The sequence below is a fragment of the Vipera berus genome (genome assembly GCF_964194415.1).
Source record: "Vipera berus genome assembly, chromosome: 2".
Classification (NCBI taxonomy): Eukaryota; Metazoa; Chordata; class Lepidosauria; order Squamata; family Viperidae; genus Vipera; species Vipera berus.
Genome location: NC_138203.1, coordinates 59,897,138 through 59,922,036, shown reverse-complemented (window position 1 = coordinate 59,922,036; position 24,899 = coordinate 59,897,138). Strand labels below are relative to the sequence as shown.

The window sequence follows — 24,899 nt, the reverse complement described above, 5'->3', positions numbered from 1 at the left end:
AGGAGGGAGGGAGAGGGAGAGCGTGCACAGATAGATAAGGAGGAAAGAAAATTTCTCATTGTTTTTCTTTGTTCGGGCAGTGCCAGATTTTTCCCAAATATTCTCGCATTTCATAAGCCTGGAAGAACGAAGAGACAGTTTTGAAGAATTAGAATTGTTCAACCAGCCTTTGAAAACTTCTTACCTTCTATCCAATAATATTTGATCTTCTGTTTCTATTACTTTTTTGGTCTGCTAACTAAGGTTTGACTGAAGAAATGCTAATTTCACTTCCCTTCTTCAAGTGGCAAAGAGCAAAGCCTGTAAACCCATCTCTAGGAGGGCTCTCCATTGCTGTAGATTTCATAGATTAAGTGGAAGCAGTGATGTTTTGTAACTCATCTCTATAACTGTTTCCCATCCTAGATCCTCAGGTGCATGTACAAAGATGGGATACTTACATCATAATGAAGACCAAGGTTATGGTAAGCTTCCATAAACAGATAATTGGTGGCCTTGATAGCTTGGACTTTTTCTAGACGATTGCTGGATGTTATGTACTTTGTGAAATGCTGTGGAAGAAGGAAAAAACCTATTTTAGAATAATTTAATCACATAAATGTCTTTATAGGGTAGCTGCCGCATGAAACTCCATCAGACAAATTTCAGAAAGAGGCACCCCTCCATCATTGTTTCAATGACACATGCCAAACCTGCTCTCTCATAAATTTCCTGCCTGAGCAGGGGGTTGGACTAGAACAGGGGTGTCAAACTCAATTTCATTGAGGGCCGCATCAGCATTGCGGTTGCCCTAAGGGGGCCGGGTGGGTATGGCCTGGGTGGGCGTGGCCTACTGGGTGGGCATGGCTAGAGTGCATATGGCCTACTGGGTGGGCATGGCCAGCTCTACATCGTTTGCATCAAGGGTGCCTATGAGGGCCCGGGCAGGAGTGGGACAGATCTGAGGGTCTCTGGCAGAAGGAGGGTCTCTGGGCCAGGGCCAAGGCAGTGGGGGCCGTTCCCTCACTGTTTCCAGGATGGCTTCGCGGGCCACATGAAACCACTTCGCAGGCCGGATGTGGCCCCGGGCCTTGTGTTTGACATGTCTGGACTAGAAGACTCCAAGGTCCCTTCCAATTCTCTATTCTCTTCTGTTCTGTTCCTGAAGTGAGGATAAGAACCTGGTTGGTTCTACCTTTCTCCTGTCTATTTACAGACTATTATTCACCCTCATCTTTTTTTAAACACTTACCTCCAGGATGTTATGGAGATGCTCTATTGTTGGTGCCTCAGCCAACAAGCCCTTGAGCATTGCTGCAAAAGCCAGGGAAGCTTGTCTATAGAGGGTCTGCAAGAAAACAGAGCAAATCATTGCTGAATTATAGGTTTTGCTCTCTAGAAATAGTACGCCTGCATTATGCAAGTGGTTGTTCTTTTGAGTGAGTCTTGACTTCTGGTGATTGCCTAGACAAGTTGTTTGCCATTGCCTTCTTTCTGTGTCTGAACGAGAGTGACCGACTCAAAGTCATCCAGGTGGCTTTATGCCTAAGTCAGGATTAGAACTCATGGTTTCTAGAGTGTTATCTTAAAGCACTATGCCAAACGGGTTCTCAGGAATATGCTACAGAAAACTATATTGTTTTGCCTCATGAAATGAAATCCTGTTCTTATACTCTAAGAACCATGTGGTAACAATAATGGAGTAGGTATGTTGGCTTCTTCCCTTTACCTGAAAGATACAAAATTCCCTCCTAGTTCAATGTTAAATATAAATTCACACTTTTAATCAGATAAGTATCACAGATCTGATAGGTGCCAATGTTCCAATATATTCAAATTCAATAGAAATTTACCTTATCACAGATCTCTAGTTGCCGTTCAGGTCCATTTCCTATGAGGCGTCTCAAAACAATATTCAGCAACCGTGTTTCCACGTCTGATGTTATGGGTGGCTGGATTTTGCTGGCAGGTGTGAGATTTCGAGTTAACAAGATGCTGACCAGAGCTTGTAACTATACACATATACAGAAAGCCTGCTATTAGGAGAGACTTTGTGTTCCTGATGCTGCCAAAAGCCTAATTATCTGCTCATGAACCTGCTATAAGACCATGGTCCTAGACCAGGGGTCCCCAACCTTGGCAACTTTAAGACTTGTGGACTTCAACTCCCAGAATTCCCCAGCCAGCCATGCTGGCTGGGGAATTCTGGGAGTTGAGGTCCACAGGTCTTAACATTGCCAAGGTTGGAGACCCCTGTCCTAGACAGTTCACATTCCTTCTTGTGAAGGTGCAGCTGTATTGACATCGACATTGTTCTGTTTACATACAGATACGCAGTATCATATTCTAATATTTTCTTTCATACATTTTTTGCAAGACGGGCAATTTCCCGTGTATTCATCATGGAAAAGGGAGTAGAAATCCTCATATGAACAAATGAACAGAGAACTATTTCTAATCTTATTCCACATCACTTTAATATTCTTTATAAAAGGACTGTTGAAGATAAAACCCACCTTAAGTTAGCAATCGCATTCATACAATTTATCAGAAGAAAAAGGGCAAGAGGGTGGTTATAGTGTTCCTCCAATGTTTCCTAGAAGAAAATAACAGAGAACAGAAAATTAGTCCTGTGCTTATTGCAGGCATTGGCCCATGTTCCTACAACTTCTTAAAGATATTCCAGCATTTTCAAAACAGACAATACTACAGATAAAGAGTCTACTGTAGATGCTCTTGTCTTTGGCAACCCAAATCCCACTTATTTATCGTTGGGTGCCGGATGGGCGTGGCCCACTGGGTGGGCATGGCTGGCATGGGCGTGGCCTACTGGGTGGGCGTGGCCAGCTCAACATCACTTGCATCAGGGGCACTTGTTTGGAGCTGGGCAGGACTGGGGCGGATCTAAGGGTCTCTGGCAGAGGGGGGATGGGACCGGGGCGAGCACCAGGTCATGGTCCACTGGAGGAGCCTCACTGATATTAAAGGGGGTGGGGGTAGACATGATATTAAACAGGGTGGGAGAAGAGATATTAAAGGGGGTGGGGGAAGACATGATATTAAAGGGGGTGGAGGAAGACATGATATTAAAGGGGGTGGGGAAGACATATTAAAGGGGGCGGAGGAAGACATGATATTAAAGGTGGGGGAAGACATTAAAGAGGGTGGGGGAAGACATGATATTAAAGGGGTAGGGAAGTGTGTGTGTATGTGTGTGTGACACAGAGAGAGAGAGATTCCTCTTTTTGTAACTTTGCTTACTTTGTAATGCTTTCCTTTCCTCACACTTCTGCTTCCCTGCTGGCTCAATCTCTCTCTCTGCTGCTTCTGCTGCACAGATCTATGGCTGCAGAGCAATTTCGCTCACCCCCCCCACGCCCGATCTCGGCAGAAGTGTTTTTGAAGCTTCTGGAACTCGCATCCATGGCTGTGGGCAGATTTTATGATGCTCCAGCGGCCCAATCCAGGCGTCAGAGGCCTGAAAAATGCTTCTGCTGCCCAAATCAGCTGGGGGGGGAAGCGAAATTGCTCTGCAGCCCTAGATCTAGGAAGCAGAAGCATTTTGCAGGCCTCCAATGCCCGGGTCAGGCCACTGGAGCATCGTAAAATCTCCCCACGGCCATGGGTGCAAGCTCCAGAGCCTTAAAAAATGCTTCTGCTGCCCAAATCTAGGGCTGCAGAGCGATTTCACTGCCCCCCTGGCTGATTTGGAGGGAGGCGAGCGGCCACTACACACCAGAAATCAGCTCTGTGCCACGACGTGCCTCCGGAGGGAGGCGAGCGGCCGCTGTGCACCCGAAACTGGCTCTCTTCGGTGATGCGCCAGGCAGCTGTTCTCCTCCAGAGGAGGAGGTGCGTTGCCGAAGAGTTGGTTTTGGGCGCACAGTGGACACTCACCTCCCTTCGGAGGAGAATGGCTGCCTGCCACATCGCCAAAGAGGGCCAGTTTCGGGTGCACAGCGGCCGCGTGCCTCCCTCCGGAGAACGGCTGCCAGGCCGCAGTTCCCCCCTGTATGGATTGTCCTGCTGCTTCCACCATTTCCACCCCCCACATGGATCACCCTGCCACTACTTGGAAAAGGCCTCTGCCCCATGGATCTCAGGTTGCACAGTGATTTTGTGCCCCCCCCGGCCGGTGGCAGAGGCCTTTTTGAAGCCTCTGGAGCTTGCATCCATGGCTGTGGGGCCATTTTGTGGCACCTCAGTGGCCTGGGTCGGCAGTGGGGAGGGCACAAAATCGTTGTGCAGAGGTCTTTTGCAGGCCTCTGGAGCCCGGATCGGGCTGCTGGTGCACTGCACAATTGCTCTGCGGCCATGGATGCAAGGTCCAGAGGCTTTGAAAAGGCCTCTGCCACCCTGATCAGCCATCGGGGGGGGGGGCGCGAAATCGCTCCGGAGGCTTACCTGGATTCATGCTGCAGCTGCCTCCAGGCCCAATCCAGGCGTCAGAGGCCTGAAAAATGCTTCTGCTGCCCAAATCAGCTTGGGGGGGGAAGCGAAATTGCTCTGCAGCCCTAGATCTAGGAAGCAGAAGCATTTTGCAGGCCTCCAATGCCCGGGTCAGGCCACTGGAGCATCGTAAAATCTCCCCACGGCCATGGGTGCAAGCTCCAGAGCCTTAAAAAATGCTTCTGCTGCCCAAATCTAGGGCTGCAGAGCGATTTCACTCCCCCCCTGGCTGATTTGGAGGGAGGCGAGCGGCCACTACACACCAGAAATCAGCTCTGTGCCACGACGTGCCTCCGGAGGGAGGCGAGCGGCCGCTGTGCACCCGAAACTGGCTCTCTTCGGTGATGCGCCAGGCAGCTGTTCTCCTCCAGAGGAGGAGGTGCGTTGCCGAAGAGTTGGTTTTGGGCGCACAGTGGACACTCACCTCCCTTCGGAGGAGAATGGCTGCCTGCCACATCGCCAAAGAGGGCCAGTTTCGGGTGCACAGCGGCCGCGTGCCTCCCTCCGGAGAACGGCTGCCAGGCCGCAGTTCCCCCCTGTATGGATTGTCCTGCTGCTTCCACCATTTCCACCCCCCACATGGATCACCCTGCCACTACTTGGAAAAGGCCTCTGCCCCATGGATCTCAGGTTGCACAGTGATTTTGTGCCCCCCCCCCCGGCCGGTGGCAGAGGCCTTTTTGAAGCCTCTGGAGCTTGCATCCATGGCTGTGGGGCCATTTTGTGGCACCTCAGTGGCCTGGGTCGGCAGTGGGGAGGGCACAAAATCGTTGTGCAGAGGTCTTTTGCAGGCCTCTGGAGCCCGGATCGGGCTGCTGGTGCACTGCACAATTGCTCTGCGGCCATGGATGCAAGGTCCAGAGGCTTTGAAAAGGCCTCTGCCACCCTGATCAGCCATCGGGGGGGGGGCGCGAAATCGCTCCGGAGGCTTACCTGGATTCATGCTGCAGCTGCCTCCAGCATCCAGCCCGGATCCACCCAGCTCTTGCAGCTGCTCCCTGACTCTCAGTGCAGAGAGAAAGAGAGCAAGAGCGCAGGAGCACGTGGAGAGGGGGTGGGGCAGCCTGGCCCCACCTCCCTCTTGGGTGATGGAGTGCGTGCCCACAGGGATGGCTCCGCATGTCACCTGTGGCACGCGTGCCATAGGTTCGCCATCCCTGTTATATAAGGTATCTTCTGCTCACTGCCTTCTGCTACCCTCTCTTCTCCGAAGGAACAGACTAAACTGACGTTTCTATTCTTTTTTTTTATTAAAAAGTTTTACAATACATTTTATCTTTAACAAAAAAAACCCTCCCAACCCCCTCCCCTCCCACCCTCTTCCCCCTCCCCAACCCTCCCCAACCCCTCCTTCCCTTTCCCCTCCCCCCCACTTCCCAGAGCAAAATACAGGGTATAAAAATACAAACAATCATAATCTAATTTACGCAAACAATCCTAAACTATTTAAACTATCGCACTTTAACTCATATAGATAAACTCCAAACATATATATATCATATCAATGATTATTCAAATACAAAATAATACTTTTCAATCTAATACCCAATAAAAACAATCACAGATAAAACAATTTATATCAATCTTCTAACACTATTCTTCTTTCCAACTGGGCTTTAAATTCATATTATCCTAATATATTATACAACTTAAAATACCATAGATTACTTTCCAAACTTAATTTTTTTTATATAATCACATCGTTCTTATATTTTCTATTACCTATTCCAGTATTACCCATAAAAATATTACAAATTAGCTTCAATCACAGATAAAACAATTTATATCAATTTTATAAAACTATTCTTCTATCCAACTAGGCTTTAAATTCATACTAAGACCAGGTTTATACAACCTTCCCTTCTCCTAATATATTATACAACTTAAAATACCATACATTACCTTCCAAACTTAAAAATTTTTATATAATCACATCATTCTTATATTTTCTATTACCTATTTCATTATTACCCATAAAAAATTACAAGTTAATTTCATCTATAATTTTTCCCAAAATTGCACCAAAGCATATCACAAAATACATACCTAACACACAATATCCACCTTCTTATCACACCGTAACTATACATACCATCCAAATAACAAATCATAACCTACAGAATATCAGTAAGCACTACTACAAATCTTCCCAAATAAATTTTCATAATCTTAAAACTAAAGCAACATAAAATATTACATAATTATTTTATAAGGGTGAAAAATATATCCCCAAATATTTAGTCCTTCTAGCAATTCCAATTCCCATAGTCCTTATTACATTATTATCTCCTGCAGTTATGCAACTAAATCTTCAGGCTTGATTCATTCGTCCAGAAGCAGCACGCCTCTTCCAATTTCTGGCCTTCTCCAGTGGTACTGAAATTTGACCCACTCCTGTAGCTTTCACATCTGTCTGCATTAACCCTTCAGCATCTTGTAGATTCTCTCTGGAACGTTGAGACTCTCTCTCACCTTTTTTCTTTGTAGATTCCAAAAATGGTATGGGGACTGCTTTTAAAACATTACTACAGTATAGAAATCACGTGCCTGAGTCACTGTGGTAAAACAATGCCTCGTACCTTCATAGGTCACCACCATACCCACTGGTATCTGCCATCTAAACTTGATATCACGTTGTCTCAATTCTTGTGTCAAAAAAGCAAATTCCTTCCTTTTTCTTAAAATTCTTGCAGGGATCTCTTTTAAAATCAGAACTTTTTGCTCAGCAATTACAAAATCAATATTGTAGGAGGCCTGGATAACTTCATTTCTAATCATTCTCTTTGTAAAATAAACCACCACATCTCTGGGTAATTTCCTTTGTCTTGCAATCCACGAATTAACACGGAAGATTTTATCTATATCTTCCATTATTTCGTCTGCTGGTCGCCCCAACACCCCTTCCAAAGCCTCAGAAACCATTTTCTTCAAATTTTCCTCAGGATTTTCTTTTAGGCCTCTAATCCTTAAAGCAAACTCCATCTGATAATACTGTGTCGAAATCAAATCATAATCAATTTTCTCTACCACATTTTCAGTTTCTGTCATTTTGGCTTCCAGTCTAATATCATTTTGAGCAAGATCTTCCACTCTTTCATCCAAATTCTCAATACATTTAACCATGCTTTGCATTGCAGATGTGATGTCTGCTCTCATTTCTGTTAATTTCTCTGTAAACTTCTCCTCCAACTTTTTCTCCATTATCTCAACGAATTGTTACATTTGCTTTTCCATAGTCTCTTGCAGCAGATTCTGCAAATCTTTTACTGTAAAAGCTGATGCAGATACGGGTGCAGGGGACAATAAAGTTTTCAGCGAAGACTGTTGCACCAAAGCAGGAACTTTAGAAGATATAGCCGCCATTTTCACCCACTATTGTTAGCTATGCACTTTCACTTACGAGCTCAGCAAAGTCCATTGAGTTAAAGATCAAAACACCATCTTCACCGAAATCTCCTGCATCGCTCTGCCTGCGTCCTCGTTCTCAATAACTCTTCCTTGCTAGCAGGGATGGTTGCGAACGCCCTGTTCTGCTCCAAAAAACCTGCAGCAGAGGCGCCTCACAGTCCGGAGCATTCCCAGGCTTCGGGGGGGCTCAATCCTTTAGCCGCCAAAACTCTGAGTTCTGGTGGCCCCGGAGAGCTCTACCCCTACCTGGGCGCTCACCCCCTCCTCTTCTCCCGAGGTGGGGGCTTCTGAGCTGCCGAAACAGCTGATCGGCGCTGTTTTCAGCGGCTCTATGGAGCCGCGAGGCTGACAGCCAAAGAATGGCTGCCTCCGGCGACGCCTTGCCATCCGGAAGTTGAACTGATGTTTCTATTCTGATCACCAATATTTCCACACAAACTAAGCAGGCATACATTTCTGTATGCATAAACTTTTATAGCTGATCCTTGCTTAACAGTATGTTCAGTGATTGTTCAAACGTACAGTGCTCTGAGCAAGTGATACTTAAACCAGTGCTTATACTTATGTCAGTCACATCCCATGGTCACCAGATCACCATTTGTGATGTTCTTTACTGGCTTCCTATAAGCAAAGCCAAAGGGGAAGCTGGCAGGAAGTAGCAGGTGGCAATCACATGGTGTCCTTAACAACCTGCAGTGATTTGCTTAACAATGGCAACTGGAAGTGCTGGATTTATGACATCCTGCTTTATGACCACAGCACCTAGCTACAGAAATTCTGATCCCAAGTTCTGCTGTTACCTGAGGACTACCATTATATAATCATAGCTCTGATACTGTTGGTTTTCAAATGGTACAGAAGGATAGACTCACCACAATTGTTTCTACAATCTTTCCTTTTTCTGCCAATGGGCCATAAACAGTATTCATGGCATTCAAAAAGTTGATAAATATATCAATGCCCTGCAAGTTACAAAAGTCAGAATGTTAGTCAGAAAGTCTAAAAGGATCAAAGTATGCTTTCTATAATTATATATGTTGAAGCTGGTACAGATTTTTGCTTTCTGCTATGGTAGAATCTCTTTCTGGACAACCAAAGTCACAGAGAAACTGGTTATACGCATTGGTTTGAAAACTGGAGAACAACATGAGTTTGCAGTATGGTCTAAAAAGACTCCAAGACTGTTTTAAGTCCTTCCTTCCTTCCTTCCTTCCTTCCTTCCTTCCTTCCTTCCTTCCTTCCTTCCTTCCTTCCTTCCTTCCTTCCTTCCTTCCTTCCTTCCTTGGTTTTACTTACACACAGTCATAGTTATAAAAATAACTTAAGACTTACAACAGTTGGGAAGCTTGATACTCTTAAGAAAAAAACAATACCAAAATAACATCAGGGAGTACATGCTGTTTTTACATGCTTATTGTTCCTGATTGGCTGGATAGTCATTTTTGAGGTGGATAGGTAGAAATGGGTGCTTATCCTGGGAGAAAAACCCACCTAGGCAATCCTTAATTTGGATATGCACACAGAACCTGATGGGAAAGTGATGGGAATATAGGGAAAGAGAGAAAGAAAATGAGCGCATCACAGCTAGCTAGACATTGCTCCTTTGCACATTCAGGTAATCCTCAACTTATGACCATCATTTAATGACCATTCAAAGTTATGAAGTGTTAAAAAAAAGTGACTCATGACAGGTTATCATGCTAATAACCATCACAGCATCCCCGAGGTCACAAAATTCAATTGGTGGAGCCTTGGTGGAGCAGTGGGCTAATGCCTCCTTAAGTAACACCAGCTGCCTGCAATTAGTGCAGGTTCGCATCCCACCAGGCTCAAGGTTGACTCAGCCTTCCATCCTTCCGAGGTAGGTAAAATGAGGACCCAGATTGTTGGGGGCAATAAGCTGACTTTGTAATAATGCCGCTTGGGGGGGGGGGCGAAAGCCCTAATAAGCAGAGAGGGCCTCCTCAGGGTGCCACCGCTCAAGAAATGTCGGCTGGTGGCCCCCAGGGGGAGGGCATTCTCAGTGGGTGCGCCAGCCCTCTGGAACAGCTTACCAACCGAAATCCGGATGGCCCCCGACCTCCGTACCTTCCGACGCGACTTAAAAACTTTCCTGTTCCAGCAGTCCGGCCTGGCATGATAGCGTTAATTGGGGTCCCAGTTTGTTTTCACTATTGTTTTTATTATTTTTATTGTTCATCTGTATACCTTCCTTCCTCTGTACACCGCCCCGAGTCCCTCGGGAGAAGGGCGGTTTATAAAAACTAATAAATAAATAAATAAAATAAATAAATAAATAAATAAATAGAATGAAGGCTATTGCTGAGCACATTGGTTTGTGCTTAAATTGTAAGCCGCCCTGAGTCTTCGGAGAAGGGCGGGATATAAATGGGATTAAAAATGAAAAAAAAATTGTTTGGCAACTAGCTTGTATTTACAATGGTTGCAGCACCTTGAAATCATGTGATCACCATTTATGACCTTCCCAGGGACTTTAACAAGCAAAGTCAGTGAGGGAAGCTGGTTTTGCTTAAAAATTGTGTGATTCACTTAATGACCATGGTGATTTGCTTAATATCTGTAGCAAAAAAGATTATAAAATTGGGCTTGGCTCACTTAACAACTGCATCACTTAGTGATGGAAGGTCCAGGCAGGCATGATTGTAAGTCAAGGACTAGCTGTATAGTAAATATGAATGCAATCAAGTGATAACTCCTACAGAAGATATTGTTTGGGTACTAAAAATGGAATTACCCAAGGAGAGCATATAGAGCAGAAGAAAATTTGGAGGACCTAAAAGCCAGTAAAGCCAATAAGATGATTTACTTTCATCTTCCTTTCATCTTAAATAATAGCTTTCTGTTGAATAAAAATATCTTCTTTTCAGAGTTGGCATAGTAAAATGAAATAGACGATCCAAGACAGTATTTATTTCCAAAATTGCTGCATAAATGAAGTTCATCTCTCTCTAGAAGAGTAGTTCATTTTCAAAATCTTTTGTTGCATTATTCTCAACAGAAATCCAAGAAAAAACATTGTAAAATTGCATTCAGTTCCTCAAATTCTGCCAAGCAGCAGATTTATAAAATCCTTCAGAAAAAGAAACACGCATGCATTTTGTGGAACATGTGCCTCAGATTTCTTAATATATCATAGTGGTTTCCAGTTGTGCACCTGCCAATATGTTAAAAAAACAGGGACACTGTTTATTCCCTATACAACTTACTCATTTATTTTGTTTCTCTCTCCCAGCATAATTTTTTTCTCAAGTCATAAGGCATAAATTTAAGAAAACAATACATTAATAACCAGGGCCAAATCAGTATTTGTCCTAAATATCTGGTTGAGTGAACAAATAATACATATTCTTGTCTCAGAGATTAAGCCATGCATTTCTAACCACACTTGAATGTTACAATAAAAGTGCCTAGTAAAGCAATAAGTCTTTTTTTTTAAAGACTGTTCTTTTTTGCAAATGCCCTCCTTAAAGCAGAGGGGCTGCATTTGTACTCCCACATTTTCAAAGCACTTCTTCCAAATTGAATCCGAAGCATTGCCTAGTTCTATTATAAAGCAGAATATTATTTAGTTTTATAATAGGCCTAGTTTGGAGCAAGACACTTTTGAGAAATACAACCTGACTGCTTTTAACATTAAAACCATTAACTTATCCAACCAATCTCTGAAGTGCAATGCCCTTTCCAGCTGCTAGTGACCAATAGTATAGATTAGATTCTACTACCTAGATTCTACTACTGTAGTATGGTAACATTAAATCTTCTCTGCAAGTTCTCCTGATTTTTGTAATTGGTTTTGGCACTAGATGGGGCCAAAGATGGGACATTGCTGCCTTCATGGATTGTTCCCATTCCTGCTGTTAGTGGGATACACTATTCTCACACTAAGCGGCCGATCATAGATTTTCTTAGAGTGCCTTCCTTTGGGAAGGATAACTGTCTTGACTGGACTGAAATGTTTGGCAGATATAATGATGCAGAGATGTATAGGACAAATGTAGAAAGTCAAAAGAATTAAAATCCTGAATGCTGGTGAGCCGACAATTTTCCAGCGTACTGACAAAGCAGTGAACACAGAATAAAATTCTTCTTGTGGTAGTAATGGTATTATTACAATATTACCACCATCATCTTTACAGCACAATTCATCATTTCCTGTGAATTATACAGACAAAATGTTTTCAGACAGTGAAATATCTAAGATATATCAATGTGGATATACAAAAGCCAGTTAACCCATCCATTCCAATGAAAAAGAGAGCGTAGGTGCTATCCCAAAGCAAAGTTCAGGTGATTGGAAAATAGCCCTCCTGAATACAAAAGGCAATTTTGAGATAGGATTATGGTTTTCAAGGTTTGGTTATTGTTCATTTTTTGGATATGCCCATAATAAAGCAGTCACATATTCCAATGATATTGGAAAAGTGTCTCCCTGACTCAGAATTCAGCTCAGAGAACTGTGCATCCTTTATCCTAGATAATACTTCTCCATTTTTTGGCCTGTACAGTGGAGTTTGGAAGCCTCTACAGACGAAAAGGTGATGGAAATCTTACAGCTTCAACTGCCACGCATGCCATTTAGCACAACAAATGTGGCATACAACCTCCTTATTTTGATCCACAATTATCTGAAAGATCTCTATGATTACTTTTAAAAGGCATCAAAAGAAAATAAATTTTAATTTCTTGTAGAAATTTGCTGATGAGGAAAGAAGAATCTTAGGAATTTTTGTGGACTGGTCAAAAACAACTTTTGCTTCAGCCCAAGTTAACTGTCATTGTTTGGACATATATCTGCTCCTATAGTATCAAGTACTGTTGCAGCTTCAGTAAAAGAGCCTTGGTGGAGCAGTGGGCTAATGCCTCCTTAAGTAACACCAGCTGCCTGCAATTAGTGCAGGTTTGCATCCCACCAGGCTCAAGGTTGACTCAGCCTTCCATCCTTCCGAGGTAGGTAAAATGAGGACCCAGACTCTTGGGGGCAATAAGCTGACTTTGTAATAATGCCGCTTTGGGGGGGGGGGCGAAAGCCCTAATAAGCAGGCATATACATAGAATGAAGGCTATTGCTAAGCACATTTGATTTGTGCTTAGATTGTAAGCCGCCCTGAGTCTTCGGAGAAGGGCGGGATATAAATGGGATTAAAATAATAATAATAATAATAATAATAATAATAATAATAATAATAATAATAATAATAATAATAATAATAATAATAATAAAAAAATAAAGTTACTACCGTCTTGTTCTGTGGAGCTATCTCATTAAGGTTTGAGACACAGAATTCCTTATTTGGGAGGTAGAGAATGGAGCAAAATTAATGTCCACTAGGTTCTTATTTCTGCCTTTGACGTATTGCTAGATATAACTTCATAGATGTATTTAATTACCTATTTACAAATTACTTTTAATTCAATATTAAGAATGATATTGGGAACACACACGGCCTAGTGGAATAAAACGAAGGTGACATCATGGAATACTGCAGGAAGTATGGAAGAATGGCTAGTGTGGCTCAATTCGTTTTTTTCCCCAACTTCAAAATTTTATCTCTTGTATAATTATACATCAAAGAGAGCAAAAGTGTTATCCTTGATAAGTGCACAGGCAGTGCAAACAATTAAAAACCCAAGATGGCAATCCCCACTGAAGTCTGACCTGATATTGAACAGAATGTAAAATCTTAACTGATTCTGCCACCAGTCTTGGTACTCTAAAAATCAGTTGAATAACACCAGATTGGGAATCCATATTTCCATGTTGCTGTTTGGCAAGACCTCACTAATGACTAATGTCGTATTTCACTGACCACACAACATTCCCTTTGTTGTATTAATGTCAACAGGTTAGTTGCAAATTACTGCAAAATCTCACCCAACTTGAATTAATCAGTTTACTGGAAGGAAGAAAGAAGCAAGCTTTCTTCCTTCCTGTTGCAGAACCAATGCAGACTGCTCACTTTCTGCTGCCATTATCACCAGGAAAGCTGGAATCTGCTTCACAAGAGGTAGTTGATCCCCCGACTTGGCTAAGGAGAATAGCTGTCAAAAATCCAACAGATGCAGCTTTGCAGCTATAAGTAGGTACAGGCTGACACTGGGCTAGGTAATCAGTGCAAGTTTCCAGTAGTTAATATTTTCCCCACAGTCCTATTGTTACTTTTACTATACTAATGAGGAGAGATATAAATGTACAGTAGTGATTCTACCTGAATCATGATATCAGGCTCCTGTTGTGAACTATGTAAATTTTGTCAGTCTAGAAGGGATGCAAATTATATAGCTTGCATCATTTGTACAACGATGTCATGACATGTGTGATGTTAACTTGCGCCATGTTGCCATTTCCCAGAGTAGCCATCCATTGGGAGGGGATTTTTTTTAATACCTTTTCTCCGTTATCTATCTGGATATCAGGGGAATATACTGGTGGAATATATTCCCTGCTGTCCTGTTTGCTGGTGTGTTTTTCTTGATTATTTTTTCCTTCTTTCTGGAGTGGGGAAACCTTTGATGTCATTTTACGAAAGAAGGACCACACTTCTATCCTAGAACAATGGGGGAAGGGGATGAGCAACATGAATTAATGCACTTTTGTCTCTTACAGTACATAACACCAATTCATTTGTAATTCAATACATCAAGTATGATAGAAAGATCCTAACAGCTTTTTTGCAGATGCTTCCTCAGGATTTGAGATTGTGGGTATGTCACTATCTCCAATTGTGTTGGGATGTATCTCCATAGAGACAACTCTTTCCTCATGACTGGGGACTGTCAAAGGGAGCAGCCACAGCTAAAAAAAGTGTATTTGAACATACAGTTTTAGCTCCTATGACTGCTATTGCACTTATCTCCTTTTACACACTGCTCTGGAATATAGAAGCCATAAAAAAATTGTACTTACATTTTGTGTATCTTTCAGTGCCTTGTCTTTCCAAAGCAACCAATCAACAAACAGACCTAATAAATAAATACTTATACATGATCAACAAATAGCTGTAAAAAGGTAATGTAATAAATCAAGGGAATAAATTATTCCCTTTATTAAGAAAATGGATAAATAAAAAATACATACATACATATACAAATTCAAGCATTCTAACCAATCAATAATAAATATGTAATAACATATTGAAAAGAAGTGATTCAAAAGCTCACAAATCCAACTGGCCCAGAAGACTATCAAAGGGCCTCTCTGACCTTGCTTGTGCCAGATGATTTCATAATGGGGACCTTATCATAATGGTGACTCAGCAGAAAACAGGTCACAATAGCCTTACCAAGCTGATTCAACTTTAGGCATTTACTCTGTTTAGCCCCAAAGTTTGTTGTTGTTGTTGTTGTTGCTTTCTACAGTTTTTTATTTTTTAAAAAAATCCATGTTTAGGGTGCTGTATTATGACTTTTTGTTATGTCTCCCTCTTCTCTATGTTCCACCATCTCTAGTGCATGTTATGATCCATTTTATTTGTATTGGATAGAACTGACTTCACATTGGGTGGCCAGAATTGGACATCACACTTTTATATTAACTTGGATAAACTAAAACATGTTCAAAGAAGGGCCCAGAAGATGACCAGAGGCCTGCAAACTGTGTCCTATGAAGAAAATGTGAAGAAATTAAAATAGTCTTGCCTTGAGAAGATTGAGAGGAGGTTCATCAAGTACTTATAAAGTATCTGACGTTTGTTACACAAAACAGCAACATTTCTTGGACTAATTGGCTTAAATTACAGAAAGTTAGAGTCCACTTCAACTGGAACACTAACAGTAACGGAGTTCAACGTTGGAACCAAGTGTCCAGTCTGATTTAGGATTCTTTGTTTTTCTGCCTGTTTGCTTATATTGCAATTTGAATTTTCAGTTTGGATGGAATTAGAAATTAGGTTTTGGCTGCAACTGTAATATCAGGATGAATTTCTATGAATTATTAGTTGTTTATTAATAATTTTATTTATTTACTAAGCATCCCCTCTTTGGATACATTCAAGCATGCATCTGGTGTATATGTTTTACATTGGAAAGGTACACTGAGTAAGAAATTGGATTTGATGGCCTAAATGCTCTCTTCTGATTTTATGATTCTATGAAAAGGCACATCCACTGATTAACCCTAAAAAAGAAATGTGAACTGAACTCTTCATTTTTTTTCAGCTGAGGTTCTGTTAAAGAAAACCAGTACTACTATTGTTTTTAGCCCAGATGCTGGTGGGTGTATCATATTAAATAGAAAGGGAAGATATATGTCCCTGTTGAAGATATTATTTCCTTTTCCTTCTCTCGGTGCTCTAAAAAATGTTCGCTAATGGCCTTTTATAGCCAGAGAAATGGCGACTTAGAAAAAGTCATTTGGTGACCTTTGAAAGCTCTCTTTTGTGTCATTTATTTTAGGTCAGGCAAAGCATACGGTCTCCAAACAATCTCCCAGCTGCTCAGTCTACCTCTAAATATGCCTTTTAAAGAGCTATCCTTAAGACTGTTGCGGGAGGAAGAAATCAGATGCAGCACTTCTTTCTTAGATGAATGACACAAACAAAACTAGGCAACCTTGGCTCTTTTACAGTCATGGCATAGCATAGCTGACTCAGGAATTCTGGGAGTTGAAGTCCATGAGTCATAAAAGAGCCAAGGTTGCCTACCCCTGCTCTAGCTGAACAAGTGACTGAGCTTTGTGTAATATCTCATGTTGTGCTACTTATCTCACTTGTGTACTTTAATTGCTTTTCCAGAAAACCAACATTCCTACCTTTCCAATGTGAACCCAGCTTACAAAATACTTAGGGGTGATCTGGACTTGTTTTCATTTGTGGCCACTGAATATACTATGCAATTTCTTTGATATTAGTAATATGATATAATAATGGTATTATTGCGCATTGCCTGCTTTTGTTTAACATTGGGGAACTTTATTGCAGAAGAACCTGCAGCCTGAGCATGAATATACCAAAGCTATGTGGGGATATGTGTAAAAATCAATATTTTAATATTTTCCCCTTTGTGTACCTTCCTGGCTTTTTCTTAAATTTGCACTTGATCAGATATATTTCTAGACCCAAGGTACATGTGTGGCCAGTTACTGCAATCCACAGCAATTCTGTCTTGCAATGTTTTCTACTACTATAAATTGTATACCTTCTTTGATATAAATACAACAGCATACTAAATCTTGTTCTTTTTTTAAAGTCTGCGTCTAGTAATCATTATGTTCCACTATTTCAATTTATCCCACCAAGCTTATTTATAGAAAGCCTCTATGTACCCTTTTGCAACTAAACACTCAAATATCTCATCTTGACTCCAAGATAATTTGTAATGACTAAATTATCTGCAACTAAAAGTTGTCCTTGCTCCTGGGGAGGAAAGCCATGGCAAATCTAGACAGCACACTAAAAAGCAGAGACATCACCCTGTCAACAAAAGTGCGTATAGTCAAGGCTATGGTCTTCCCAGTTGCAATGTATGGCAGTGAAAGTTGGACCATAAGAAAGGCTGAGCGCCAAAGAATTGAGGCCTTTGAACTGTGGTGCTGGAGAAGACTCCTGCGAGTCCCTTGGACTGCAAGGCGATCAAACCGGTCAGTCCTAGAGGAGATCAATCCTGACTGCTCTTTAGAAGGCCAGATTCTGAAGCTAAAACTCAAGTACTTTGGCCACCTAATGAGAAGGAAGGACTCACTGGAGAAGAGCCTAATGCTGGGAAAGATCGAGGGCAATAGAAGAAGGGGACGACAGAGAATGAGGTGGCTGGATGGAGTCACTGAAGCAGTAGGCGCGAGCTTAAATGGACTCCAGAAGATGGTAGAGGACAGGAAGGCCTGGAGGAATGTTGTCCATAGGGTTGCGATGGGTCGGACACGACTTCGCAGCTAACAACAACAACAAAAGTTGTCCATTTCCAGAAGTGTATCCTTGATATGAGAATGTGAGTTCATAGACCTTTTCCAAAGACCTTTTCCCTGAAACTTCATTCTTGCACTTGAAATGATGTCCTTCTCCCTTAAGACCTTTCTTCTCCCAAACAGCTGGTATCTTGGGAATGGGATGAAACAGCCAGACCCAGCGAGTTCTATTTGCACACATCTTTGCTCTAATTCACTTACCTTTGTTTCAGTGGAGCAAACTGGTTTCTTCAGAATTTAGACCTCATTGCCCCAAGCAGAAATCCACATTGCAATTAATTGAAAATCACCCAGTCCTCAGTTTTTTGTCATGCTACTTAGTACTGGCAATGTCGTACAAATTATTACTCTAGCAACTTGGATTGTTTCTTTAAATACTCCTTGCTCTCAAAGCCATATGTTACCATTTTGCAGCATTTGGATCTCTACGTTCCTCACATGGTTATTAAATTTACTTTGGAGCTATTATCTCTGGAGGTGGGAGGCCAGCGTGGTTCTCTCTCACTTCTCTTTTGTTGCTAAATGTCTGTGGTCCTATTTGCTCTTTAGTACAATTGCTCTGATTGGGAACTTCCATCTGCCTCTCTTCTTTTTTGAAAGAGTGCTGGCTAGGAACAGACTGGATAACTTCATAAATTGATTGTATTAACTATTATGACATTTCTTATCTACAGTATGTAATTTAGGTAAATGCTCTTGGGAGCATATTTTCAATAGAACTTGGTTATGATTTTGTAAGCTAAGTTGCATCCAACTTTTTTCTTTCTGGAAGCCATGATTTGTATATCCACAAGGTGGCACAATTCTATTTGATATAGAAAGGGTTCTTCTTTCAAAGGAGCCAATACATAGAAACAGCTGCGTTCATGTGCCAGAACCAAAAGACTACAAACCCCAGAGAGTAGGTAGAATATGCAAAAAAGAGTTAATACCGGCTTTTTAATCTGTTGTAAGCAGGAAAAAAACCCCTGCATTTTATCCAATGGGAGACTTTTTTCTTTTCCTCTTAGAAACTTGATTTTAGCCAATTATTATAATCTGAAAGATATGCATCATTAATCCAGCAGGTAGCGCTGTTAGCCTAAAATTGCTGAAATGAAAGAAATAAGACACAAGAGGGGAAAAAAGTAAGGGAGACCTCAGCATAAGATGTTCATTTCTTTAATTCACAAGACAAATTGTGCTCTTTTCTCTATTTGAAAAAGTTTTTTTTAAATAAACAATTAGATGTTTCCTCTCTTGAGCCTTATCATTAATTGCAAAGAACACTTTGCCAGCCTGACCAGCATTCTGTTGCTTCAGTGGAAATTCTACAAGCAGGCCAGGAGGACAATATAAAACTTGCACTCATGTTCCTCAGTCATCCATTCATTATCATGCCTAACAGCCACTGATAATTTCATTGTTCAAGACAGAGGTAGGCAATCTGCAAACTTCAATTCCCAGAATTCCTGAGTCAACGTGGCTGGCTCAGGAATTCTGCAAGTCCATGTCTGCACTGGTAAAGTTGCAATAGTTGCCCACCCTTCATCCAAGATCTGCCTCCTATCTTCCAAGCTGGTGTCTTGTTGCAGTGAATTCTGTAAGTGAATCATGCCCCCTCCTGCAACCAACTTCCTTTCACTTGGATCTGAATCTTCATTTCTCACTTCCAAAGATGAAGTTGGAGTCCATCTTTCTGAGAACAGGTGTAGTAGCCCTTTTTTTGCTTTCTGCTTCATTAGACTGGCCCGGTTAAGCCGAGGCGGCCACAGGCCAAGTGTGCTTAAATGATGTCCTGCAATGTCTGAATGTGTGGCCTCAGGGCAAAGACAAAAGGCCAATGAAAGCATGGCTCGGGGCAAAGACAAAAGGCCGAATAACGGAGCCTTTTGAGGAGGAGACGATCGCGTGCTCCGAAAGCCTCCAAATTCAATTGCACTTTGGAAATGTGTGTGTGCGTGCGCGCAAGTGGAGACATTCATCAGCAGGAGCAGATTGGCCGACCCAAGAGAGTAATGCAATTGTCCCCCCCCCCCTCCTTTCCTCCCTCCGCGCACCGCTCCCGCCTTCCTTCAGCCCCAAAGCAAATCTTCACCCAGTGGCAGGTGGACAGTGCAGCTATGAAGAGAAAGCCTCAATTGTCTGCGCTCCAAACTGCCACACGCCAGACCTCCGCTATTGTGAGGTCTCCATAGAAATGCAAACGAGCAGCGTGTGCCTTCCGCAATCTGCTCACAGCAGCAGCTCATTAGACATGCCGGCCTGGATCTAGTCCAGCGTTTCCCAACCTTAGGAACTTGAAGATGCGTGGACTTCAACTCCCAGAATTCCCCAGCCAGCATAGCTGGCTGGGGAATTCTGGGAGTTGAAGTCCACGCATCTTCAAGTTCCTAAGGTTGGGAAACGCTGATCTAGTCTCATTCTGGTGAACTTTGCAGGAACTGTCCGTGCCCCCCCTCCCCTCCCCTTCCCCCACCCTCCCCAATCTCCACTTCTAGCAAAAACCTAATTCGGATTGCTTCTGCAAAAAGTCCGGCGTTTTGAGATCCGAGGCGTTAAGAAACCTGTGAGCCCTTGCTGGGGACAGATGCAGAGATGTGGGACACCCCTCCACCCCACCCCACCCCGATGGAGTGCCCAAGCCTTGGTTCATTCGGTTTGGGTTTGGCCATAGGACAAGAGAACTTGATTTGGGAGCAGGGTGGAGGGAGAGACTTTGCTGATGGAATTGTCTCTGGAAAAGCAACGCACGCAAGGAAAAAAAACTCTTTTATCACGTTACAGCGCAGTTGGCGGAACTTATGCCACAGGTTGCCCATCTTAAGACGAGCTCCCTCCTTTTGAGTCATCCGCTCTTCCCTCCGCCCGCTTCAAAGATCTAGTACGTCGGCCGCAGTCTGCCTAGTAACATCACAACAAAAGCGAATTCGAGGCATTGAAATCCCCCGGCCCCTTTCCACGCCATTACCCGCTTCTCCCCGCCCGCCAGCCCCCTCCTCCCACGTGGCCTCCCGGCACGAGCCGGGTCTACCCGACTGTCGGCTTAACATAACAATACACGCCAAGCTCAGCCAATCAGAGGAGGCGAGATTCCGGCAGCTGCCGGCGCGCTAGCTCCGCAGCCTATATATAGGGCAAACGCCGCTCCTCGCCGCTCAGACGCGCTTGGGATTTGAGAGCAGACGGTTAAGCAGAGGAACTTCGGCTTTGGATTTTTTATTTTATTTTTTTGCCCCCATCCCCTTTTCTTTTGTCGAACCGCTTTCCGGAAGATTATTATTATTATTTTTACTTTGAAGTGCAGAGCCAGCCTTGTGTGGATAACCCTGGTGCTTTATTTTATTTTATTTTTTCCTTCGTCTTTTGGACCATTATGACTCTGGAGGAAATTCACGGCCAGGAACCGATGCCTGAAACGAGCGACAGGTAACTACTATCCGCCGGCACTGCTTCTCAGCCCGGGGAAGGAAGGAAAAAAAAAAGAGAGAGGACGGGGCATTTTTTTTTGACGCTCGGGAAGGGAATCTCGCGCAAAGCCGGTCCTCACCTAGGTGGCGAGGCTGAGCCAGAGAGCGGTGCGTCCGTTGTAGCCCGGCTCCTTCTTCCCGACACTGACCCGCTCTTCTCCGCTTCTCTTGCAGTAGCGCCGCCAGCAGCACTAGCGCAAGCGGAACCAGGATGCAGAGCGCCGGCAAAGCGCTCCAGGAGTTGCTCGTCGCCTCGCAGCGCCGAGGTTGCCTTACCGCCGGCGTCTATGAATCTGCCAAGCTGATGAACGTGTGAGTATCCGGCTCGCTCGGCGCAGGGTGGGTGGGTGGGTGGCTGGCCGGCCTTGGAGCGAGGGGCTTTAAGCTCGCTTTTCCCTCCCTCCTTGGGTTGGAAGCATCCCGGGATCCCTGCTAATCTGCTTTCCCCTCATTTCCCCCCCCCCCGCAGCGATCCAGACACCGTGGCTTTCTGTGTGCTGGCTGCAGATGAGGAGGACGAGGGAGACATTGCCCTCCAGATCCACTTTACCCTCATCCAGGCTTTCTGCTGTGAAAACGACATCGACATTGTGAGAATAAATGACATCCAGAAACTGGCTGCCATCGTGGGTGCCGGGGAGGAATCTGGGGAGCCCCGAGATCTGCACTGCATCCTCATTACGGTAAGTGGTTTTGTGTCTGCTTAGAGAATGTCGAGAGAGGGCTTGTACTCCCTCAGGGTTGCAAAATTTCCCGTTATGTTTGTGACTTTTAATACTTGACCTTTATGCAGGATTATGTAGAGAGTGGGATTTCCCCTACTTCTCTCTTCCTCCCTCCTCCCTTGGAGTCGCTTTTGTGTCACTAAGTCACAGTTTTCAGGCAGAATAATGATTTGTTAGAGCAACTTGAGCCTCTTGGAGATATCCAAAGCCATAACTGAGTTTCCAGCAATAGATTATTCTCAAGGGAACCAATTTTGTACATTAATTGACACCCCTGAAATAGTATGCAAATACTGAACAACTTAAATAATACATTGGTTTCCATGCAAGAGCATTACAACTGGTATTTGGGAAATCATAGTTTTATTATTACAAGTAAGGAAAATGTTTTATATAAAATACTAAATGATTTCTAGGTCGACAGCTTTCACTAATAGCTTCTGGTGTTTTTTTTGTTTTTTGTTTGTTTTACTATAGAATCCCAACGAGGATGCCTGGAAAGATCCAGCCTTGGACAAGTTGAACTTGTTTTGTGAGGAGAGTCGAAATGTGAATGACTGGGTGCCCAATATTGCCCTTCCTGAGTGATGGAGGCTGACCATCCAATGCATAGAAGAGGTTCGCACCTTTTGTTGCATTCCCTCTGTCCTGGAGTTACACATCTGGGCAACCCAACAAGTGGCTGATTCTGGAGATTAGCCCGGTCAACAGCTTGTGTTGGATTAAGTCGCTCAGTCAGCACACGGTGGGATCTTGTGGAGAAGAGGAGGGACGGGGATGGCTCATGCCAACAGGAAGTCCCCACTAAATTGCAGTTGGTAAGGAAGCTGACAAGTCTGGAGCTGAAAAAGTATCTCATGTTTTAAGGAGCAGAAGAAAAAGAAAAACTGTCGCAGGTTTCCAAGTGAGATGAAACGTTTGGTAGCAAAATAAGGGAGAAAGTTGGAAAACTGGATACAAGTGGCATGTGAATAATATGTGGACACTGTAATCAGGAATGGTTGATGGGGGTACTTAAAAGTGCCCCAAAAGACTCTTAAGCATAGTACACATTGGTACCATTGCATTGATATAAAAAGTTTAATGAAGACTGATCTATCAGAGGCCTTTGGACTATATTCTATATTGATCAATTTTGCAATAATTATTTTTGATTTAAATTGATGTTGCTGTTGAAGATCTTATATATTTTGTAATAAATTTTGAAGATTAACTTCTATGTAGTAATGGTCTTGCTTATGAGTGGTGGTGGGGAAATGGATTTGCAATCAAAGTTTCAATGAAGCCGATGGGGACATTATTTACTGACATTAACACACACAAGAAATGTTCTTCAAATGGTGTAACAGGTGTACTCCAGTACTAGGGGCTAAGGCACAATTGTCTGATACAGTCATAGGCTGTAAACTTGTTGCTTTTTAAAATAAGAGTGTATTTATCTACAGTGTGTAGCTCCAGAACACTTAAAAGTGGTTCAAATGCTCCCATTAGTGTATACTATGGAGATAACCAGAGCTCCCTGAAATAAATTTAAAGTTATAATAAAGAATAAAAATGAATGTGACTTAGTTATTTTTGTAAGTCAACACAATACCTTGTATACGGATTAAAATTTTAAGGTTTGGAGCAACATAGTTTTGTATCTTTGGCTGGAAGGATTTAGGCAGTGAGTGGCTGGACAAAGGAAATGCCTTCCATTGAAGTGACATGACCTTTCACCCACCACATTGCAACAGCTGCTTCTCTCAACAGCTTGCAAGACTAAAGAGCTGCATGTTTAATGAGTCCTGCTAATGTAGGTCGCCTTTGTTGTGCATTGAAGGCACAGCACATGTTACTGGCCAGCTGAACATTCAAAACACTGAAGGAATAAAACATTACAAAAATGGTTTTGTAGGATCAGATGCCTGACAGTGAGATGAGCACTGTTCATTCAAAGATAAAAGCACTGGAGAAATATTTCATACCCATCTTTCTCTTCAAATAAATAAATACTTTTATCTTGCACAGTTGATTTTCAATAGATACGAGCAGCAGACGTAGGCTGAAGCATTGGATAGAATTGCACTGGAAATATGCAGATGGAGTGCCAAAAACTTGCAACTGCTTCAAGTTGTCTGCTTGTTTGTCCATCTGCCATCTGCCGTAGCAACAGAATTGATCATTTAGCTTCCCAGTTGCTGGAAGAACATTTTAAAAAGGCAAAATAATGATAAACGTGGACATTTGGTTCTTCAAAGAATGGTTTATTTGCCCTGGGAGTATAAACACTTCACTATTCTTTTTTTAATCTATAGAAGATCAGCCACATTTTTCATCTTAAAAATGTTGCAGTGGAACCCAACATTAAGTGCCTTTGGAGAATGAATATCCTCATTTTGTCTTCATTTCACTCCAGTGAATGAGCATGAAGCTATATCACCAGTGTCTGATATTCTTTATCCTTACATTTGGATCTGAATAGCTGTTTGCATCTTGGGGAGAAAAATCATTTGCAGCCCTAGCATTTAAAACTATTCCTGGCGTGATTGTATATACCACATTCCCCATGGTGCCATTTGATAAATGCTTTCACTAACTATGAAAAACCTTTTAACTGGTGTTGCAGCTGACATAAGGAAAGGGCCCTGCACCATGTAAATAATATATACTCCAATTTTTCATCTTAAAAATGTTGCAGTGGAAAGCAACATTAGGTGCCTTTGGAGAATGAATATCCTCATTTTGTCTTCATTTCACTCTAGTGAATGAGCATGAAGCTATCTCACCAGTGTCTGATATTATTTATCCTTACATTTGGACCTGAATAGCTGTTTGCATCTTGGGGAGAAAAATCATTTGCAGCCCTGGCATTTAAAACTAGGCATGATTGTATATATCACATTCCCCATGGTGCCATTTGATAAATGCTTTCACTAACTATGAAAAACCTTTTAACTGGTGTTGCAGCTGACATAAGGAAAGGGCCCT

General features: G+C 42.7%; 1 protein-coding gene and 1 long non-coding RNA gene across 2 annotated transcripts in view; both read left to right on the top strand.

Annotated features, from left to right (window-relative positions):
- LOC308661143 overlaps positions 1-15,446 on the top strand; it is a 31,973-nt gene extending 16,527 nt beyond the window's left edge. The window contains exons 2-3 of the long non-coding RNA XR_014024898.1: positions 406-464; positions 15,339-15,446. This is a non-coding gene — a long non-coding RNA (uncharacterized lncRNA). The remainder of the gene's footprint in view (positions 1-405; positions 465-15,338) is intronic.
- Positions 15,447-20,885: 5,439 nt separating this feature from the next.
- Positions 20,886-23,386, top strand: GADD45G (growth arrest and DNA damage inducible gamma). The gene is made up of 4 exons (XM_081315739.1): positions 20,886-21,163; positions 21,379-21,516; positions 21,674-21,887; positions 22,407-23,386. The coding sequence occupies exons 1-4, from the start codon at positions 21,111-21,113 to the stop codon at positions 22,515-22,517; spliced, it is 516 nt and encodes a 171-aa protein (XP_081171865.1). The 5' UTR covers positions 20,886-21,110; the 3' UTR covers positions 22,518-23,386.
- The last annotated feature ends 1,513 nt before the right edge of the window (positions 23,387-24,899 follow it).

What these genes read in the sequence shown, in the direction of transcription:
- GADD45G (XM_081315739.1), top strand. Translation starts at nt 21,111, where the DNA reads ATGACTCTGGAGGAAATTCACGGCCAGGAACCGATGCCTGAAACGAGC. An exon ending in ATGCCTGAAACGAGCGACAG is followed by an intron (nt 21,164 to 21,378) that starts GTAACTACTATC and finishes CTTCTCTTGCAG; the next exon opens with TAGCGCCGCCAGCAGCACTA. An exon ending in TCTGCCAAGCTGATGAACGT is followed by an intron (nt 21,517 to 21,673) that starts GTGAGTATCCGG and finishes CCCCCCCCGCAG; the next exon opens with CGATCCAGACACCGTGGCTT.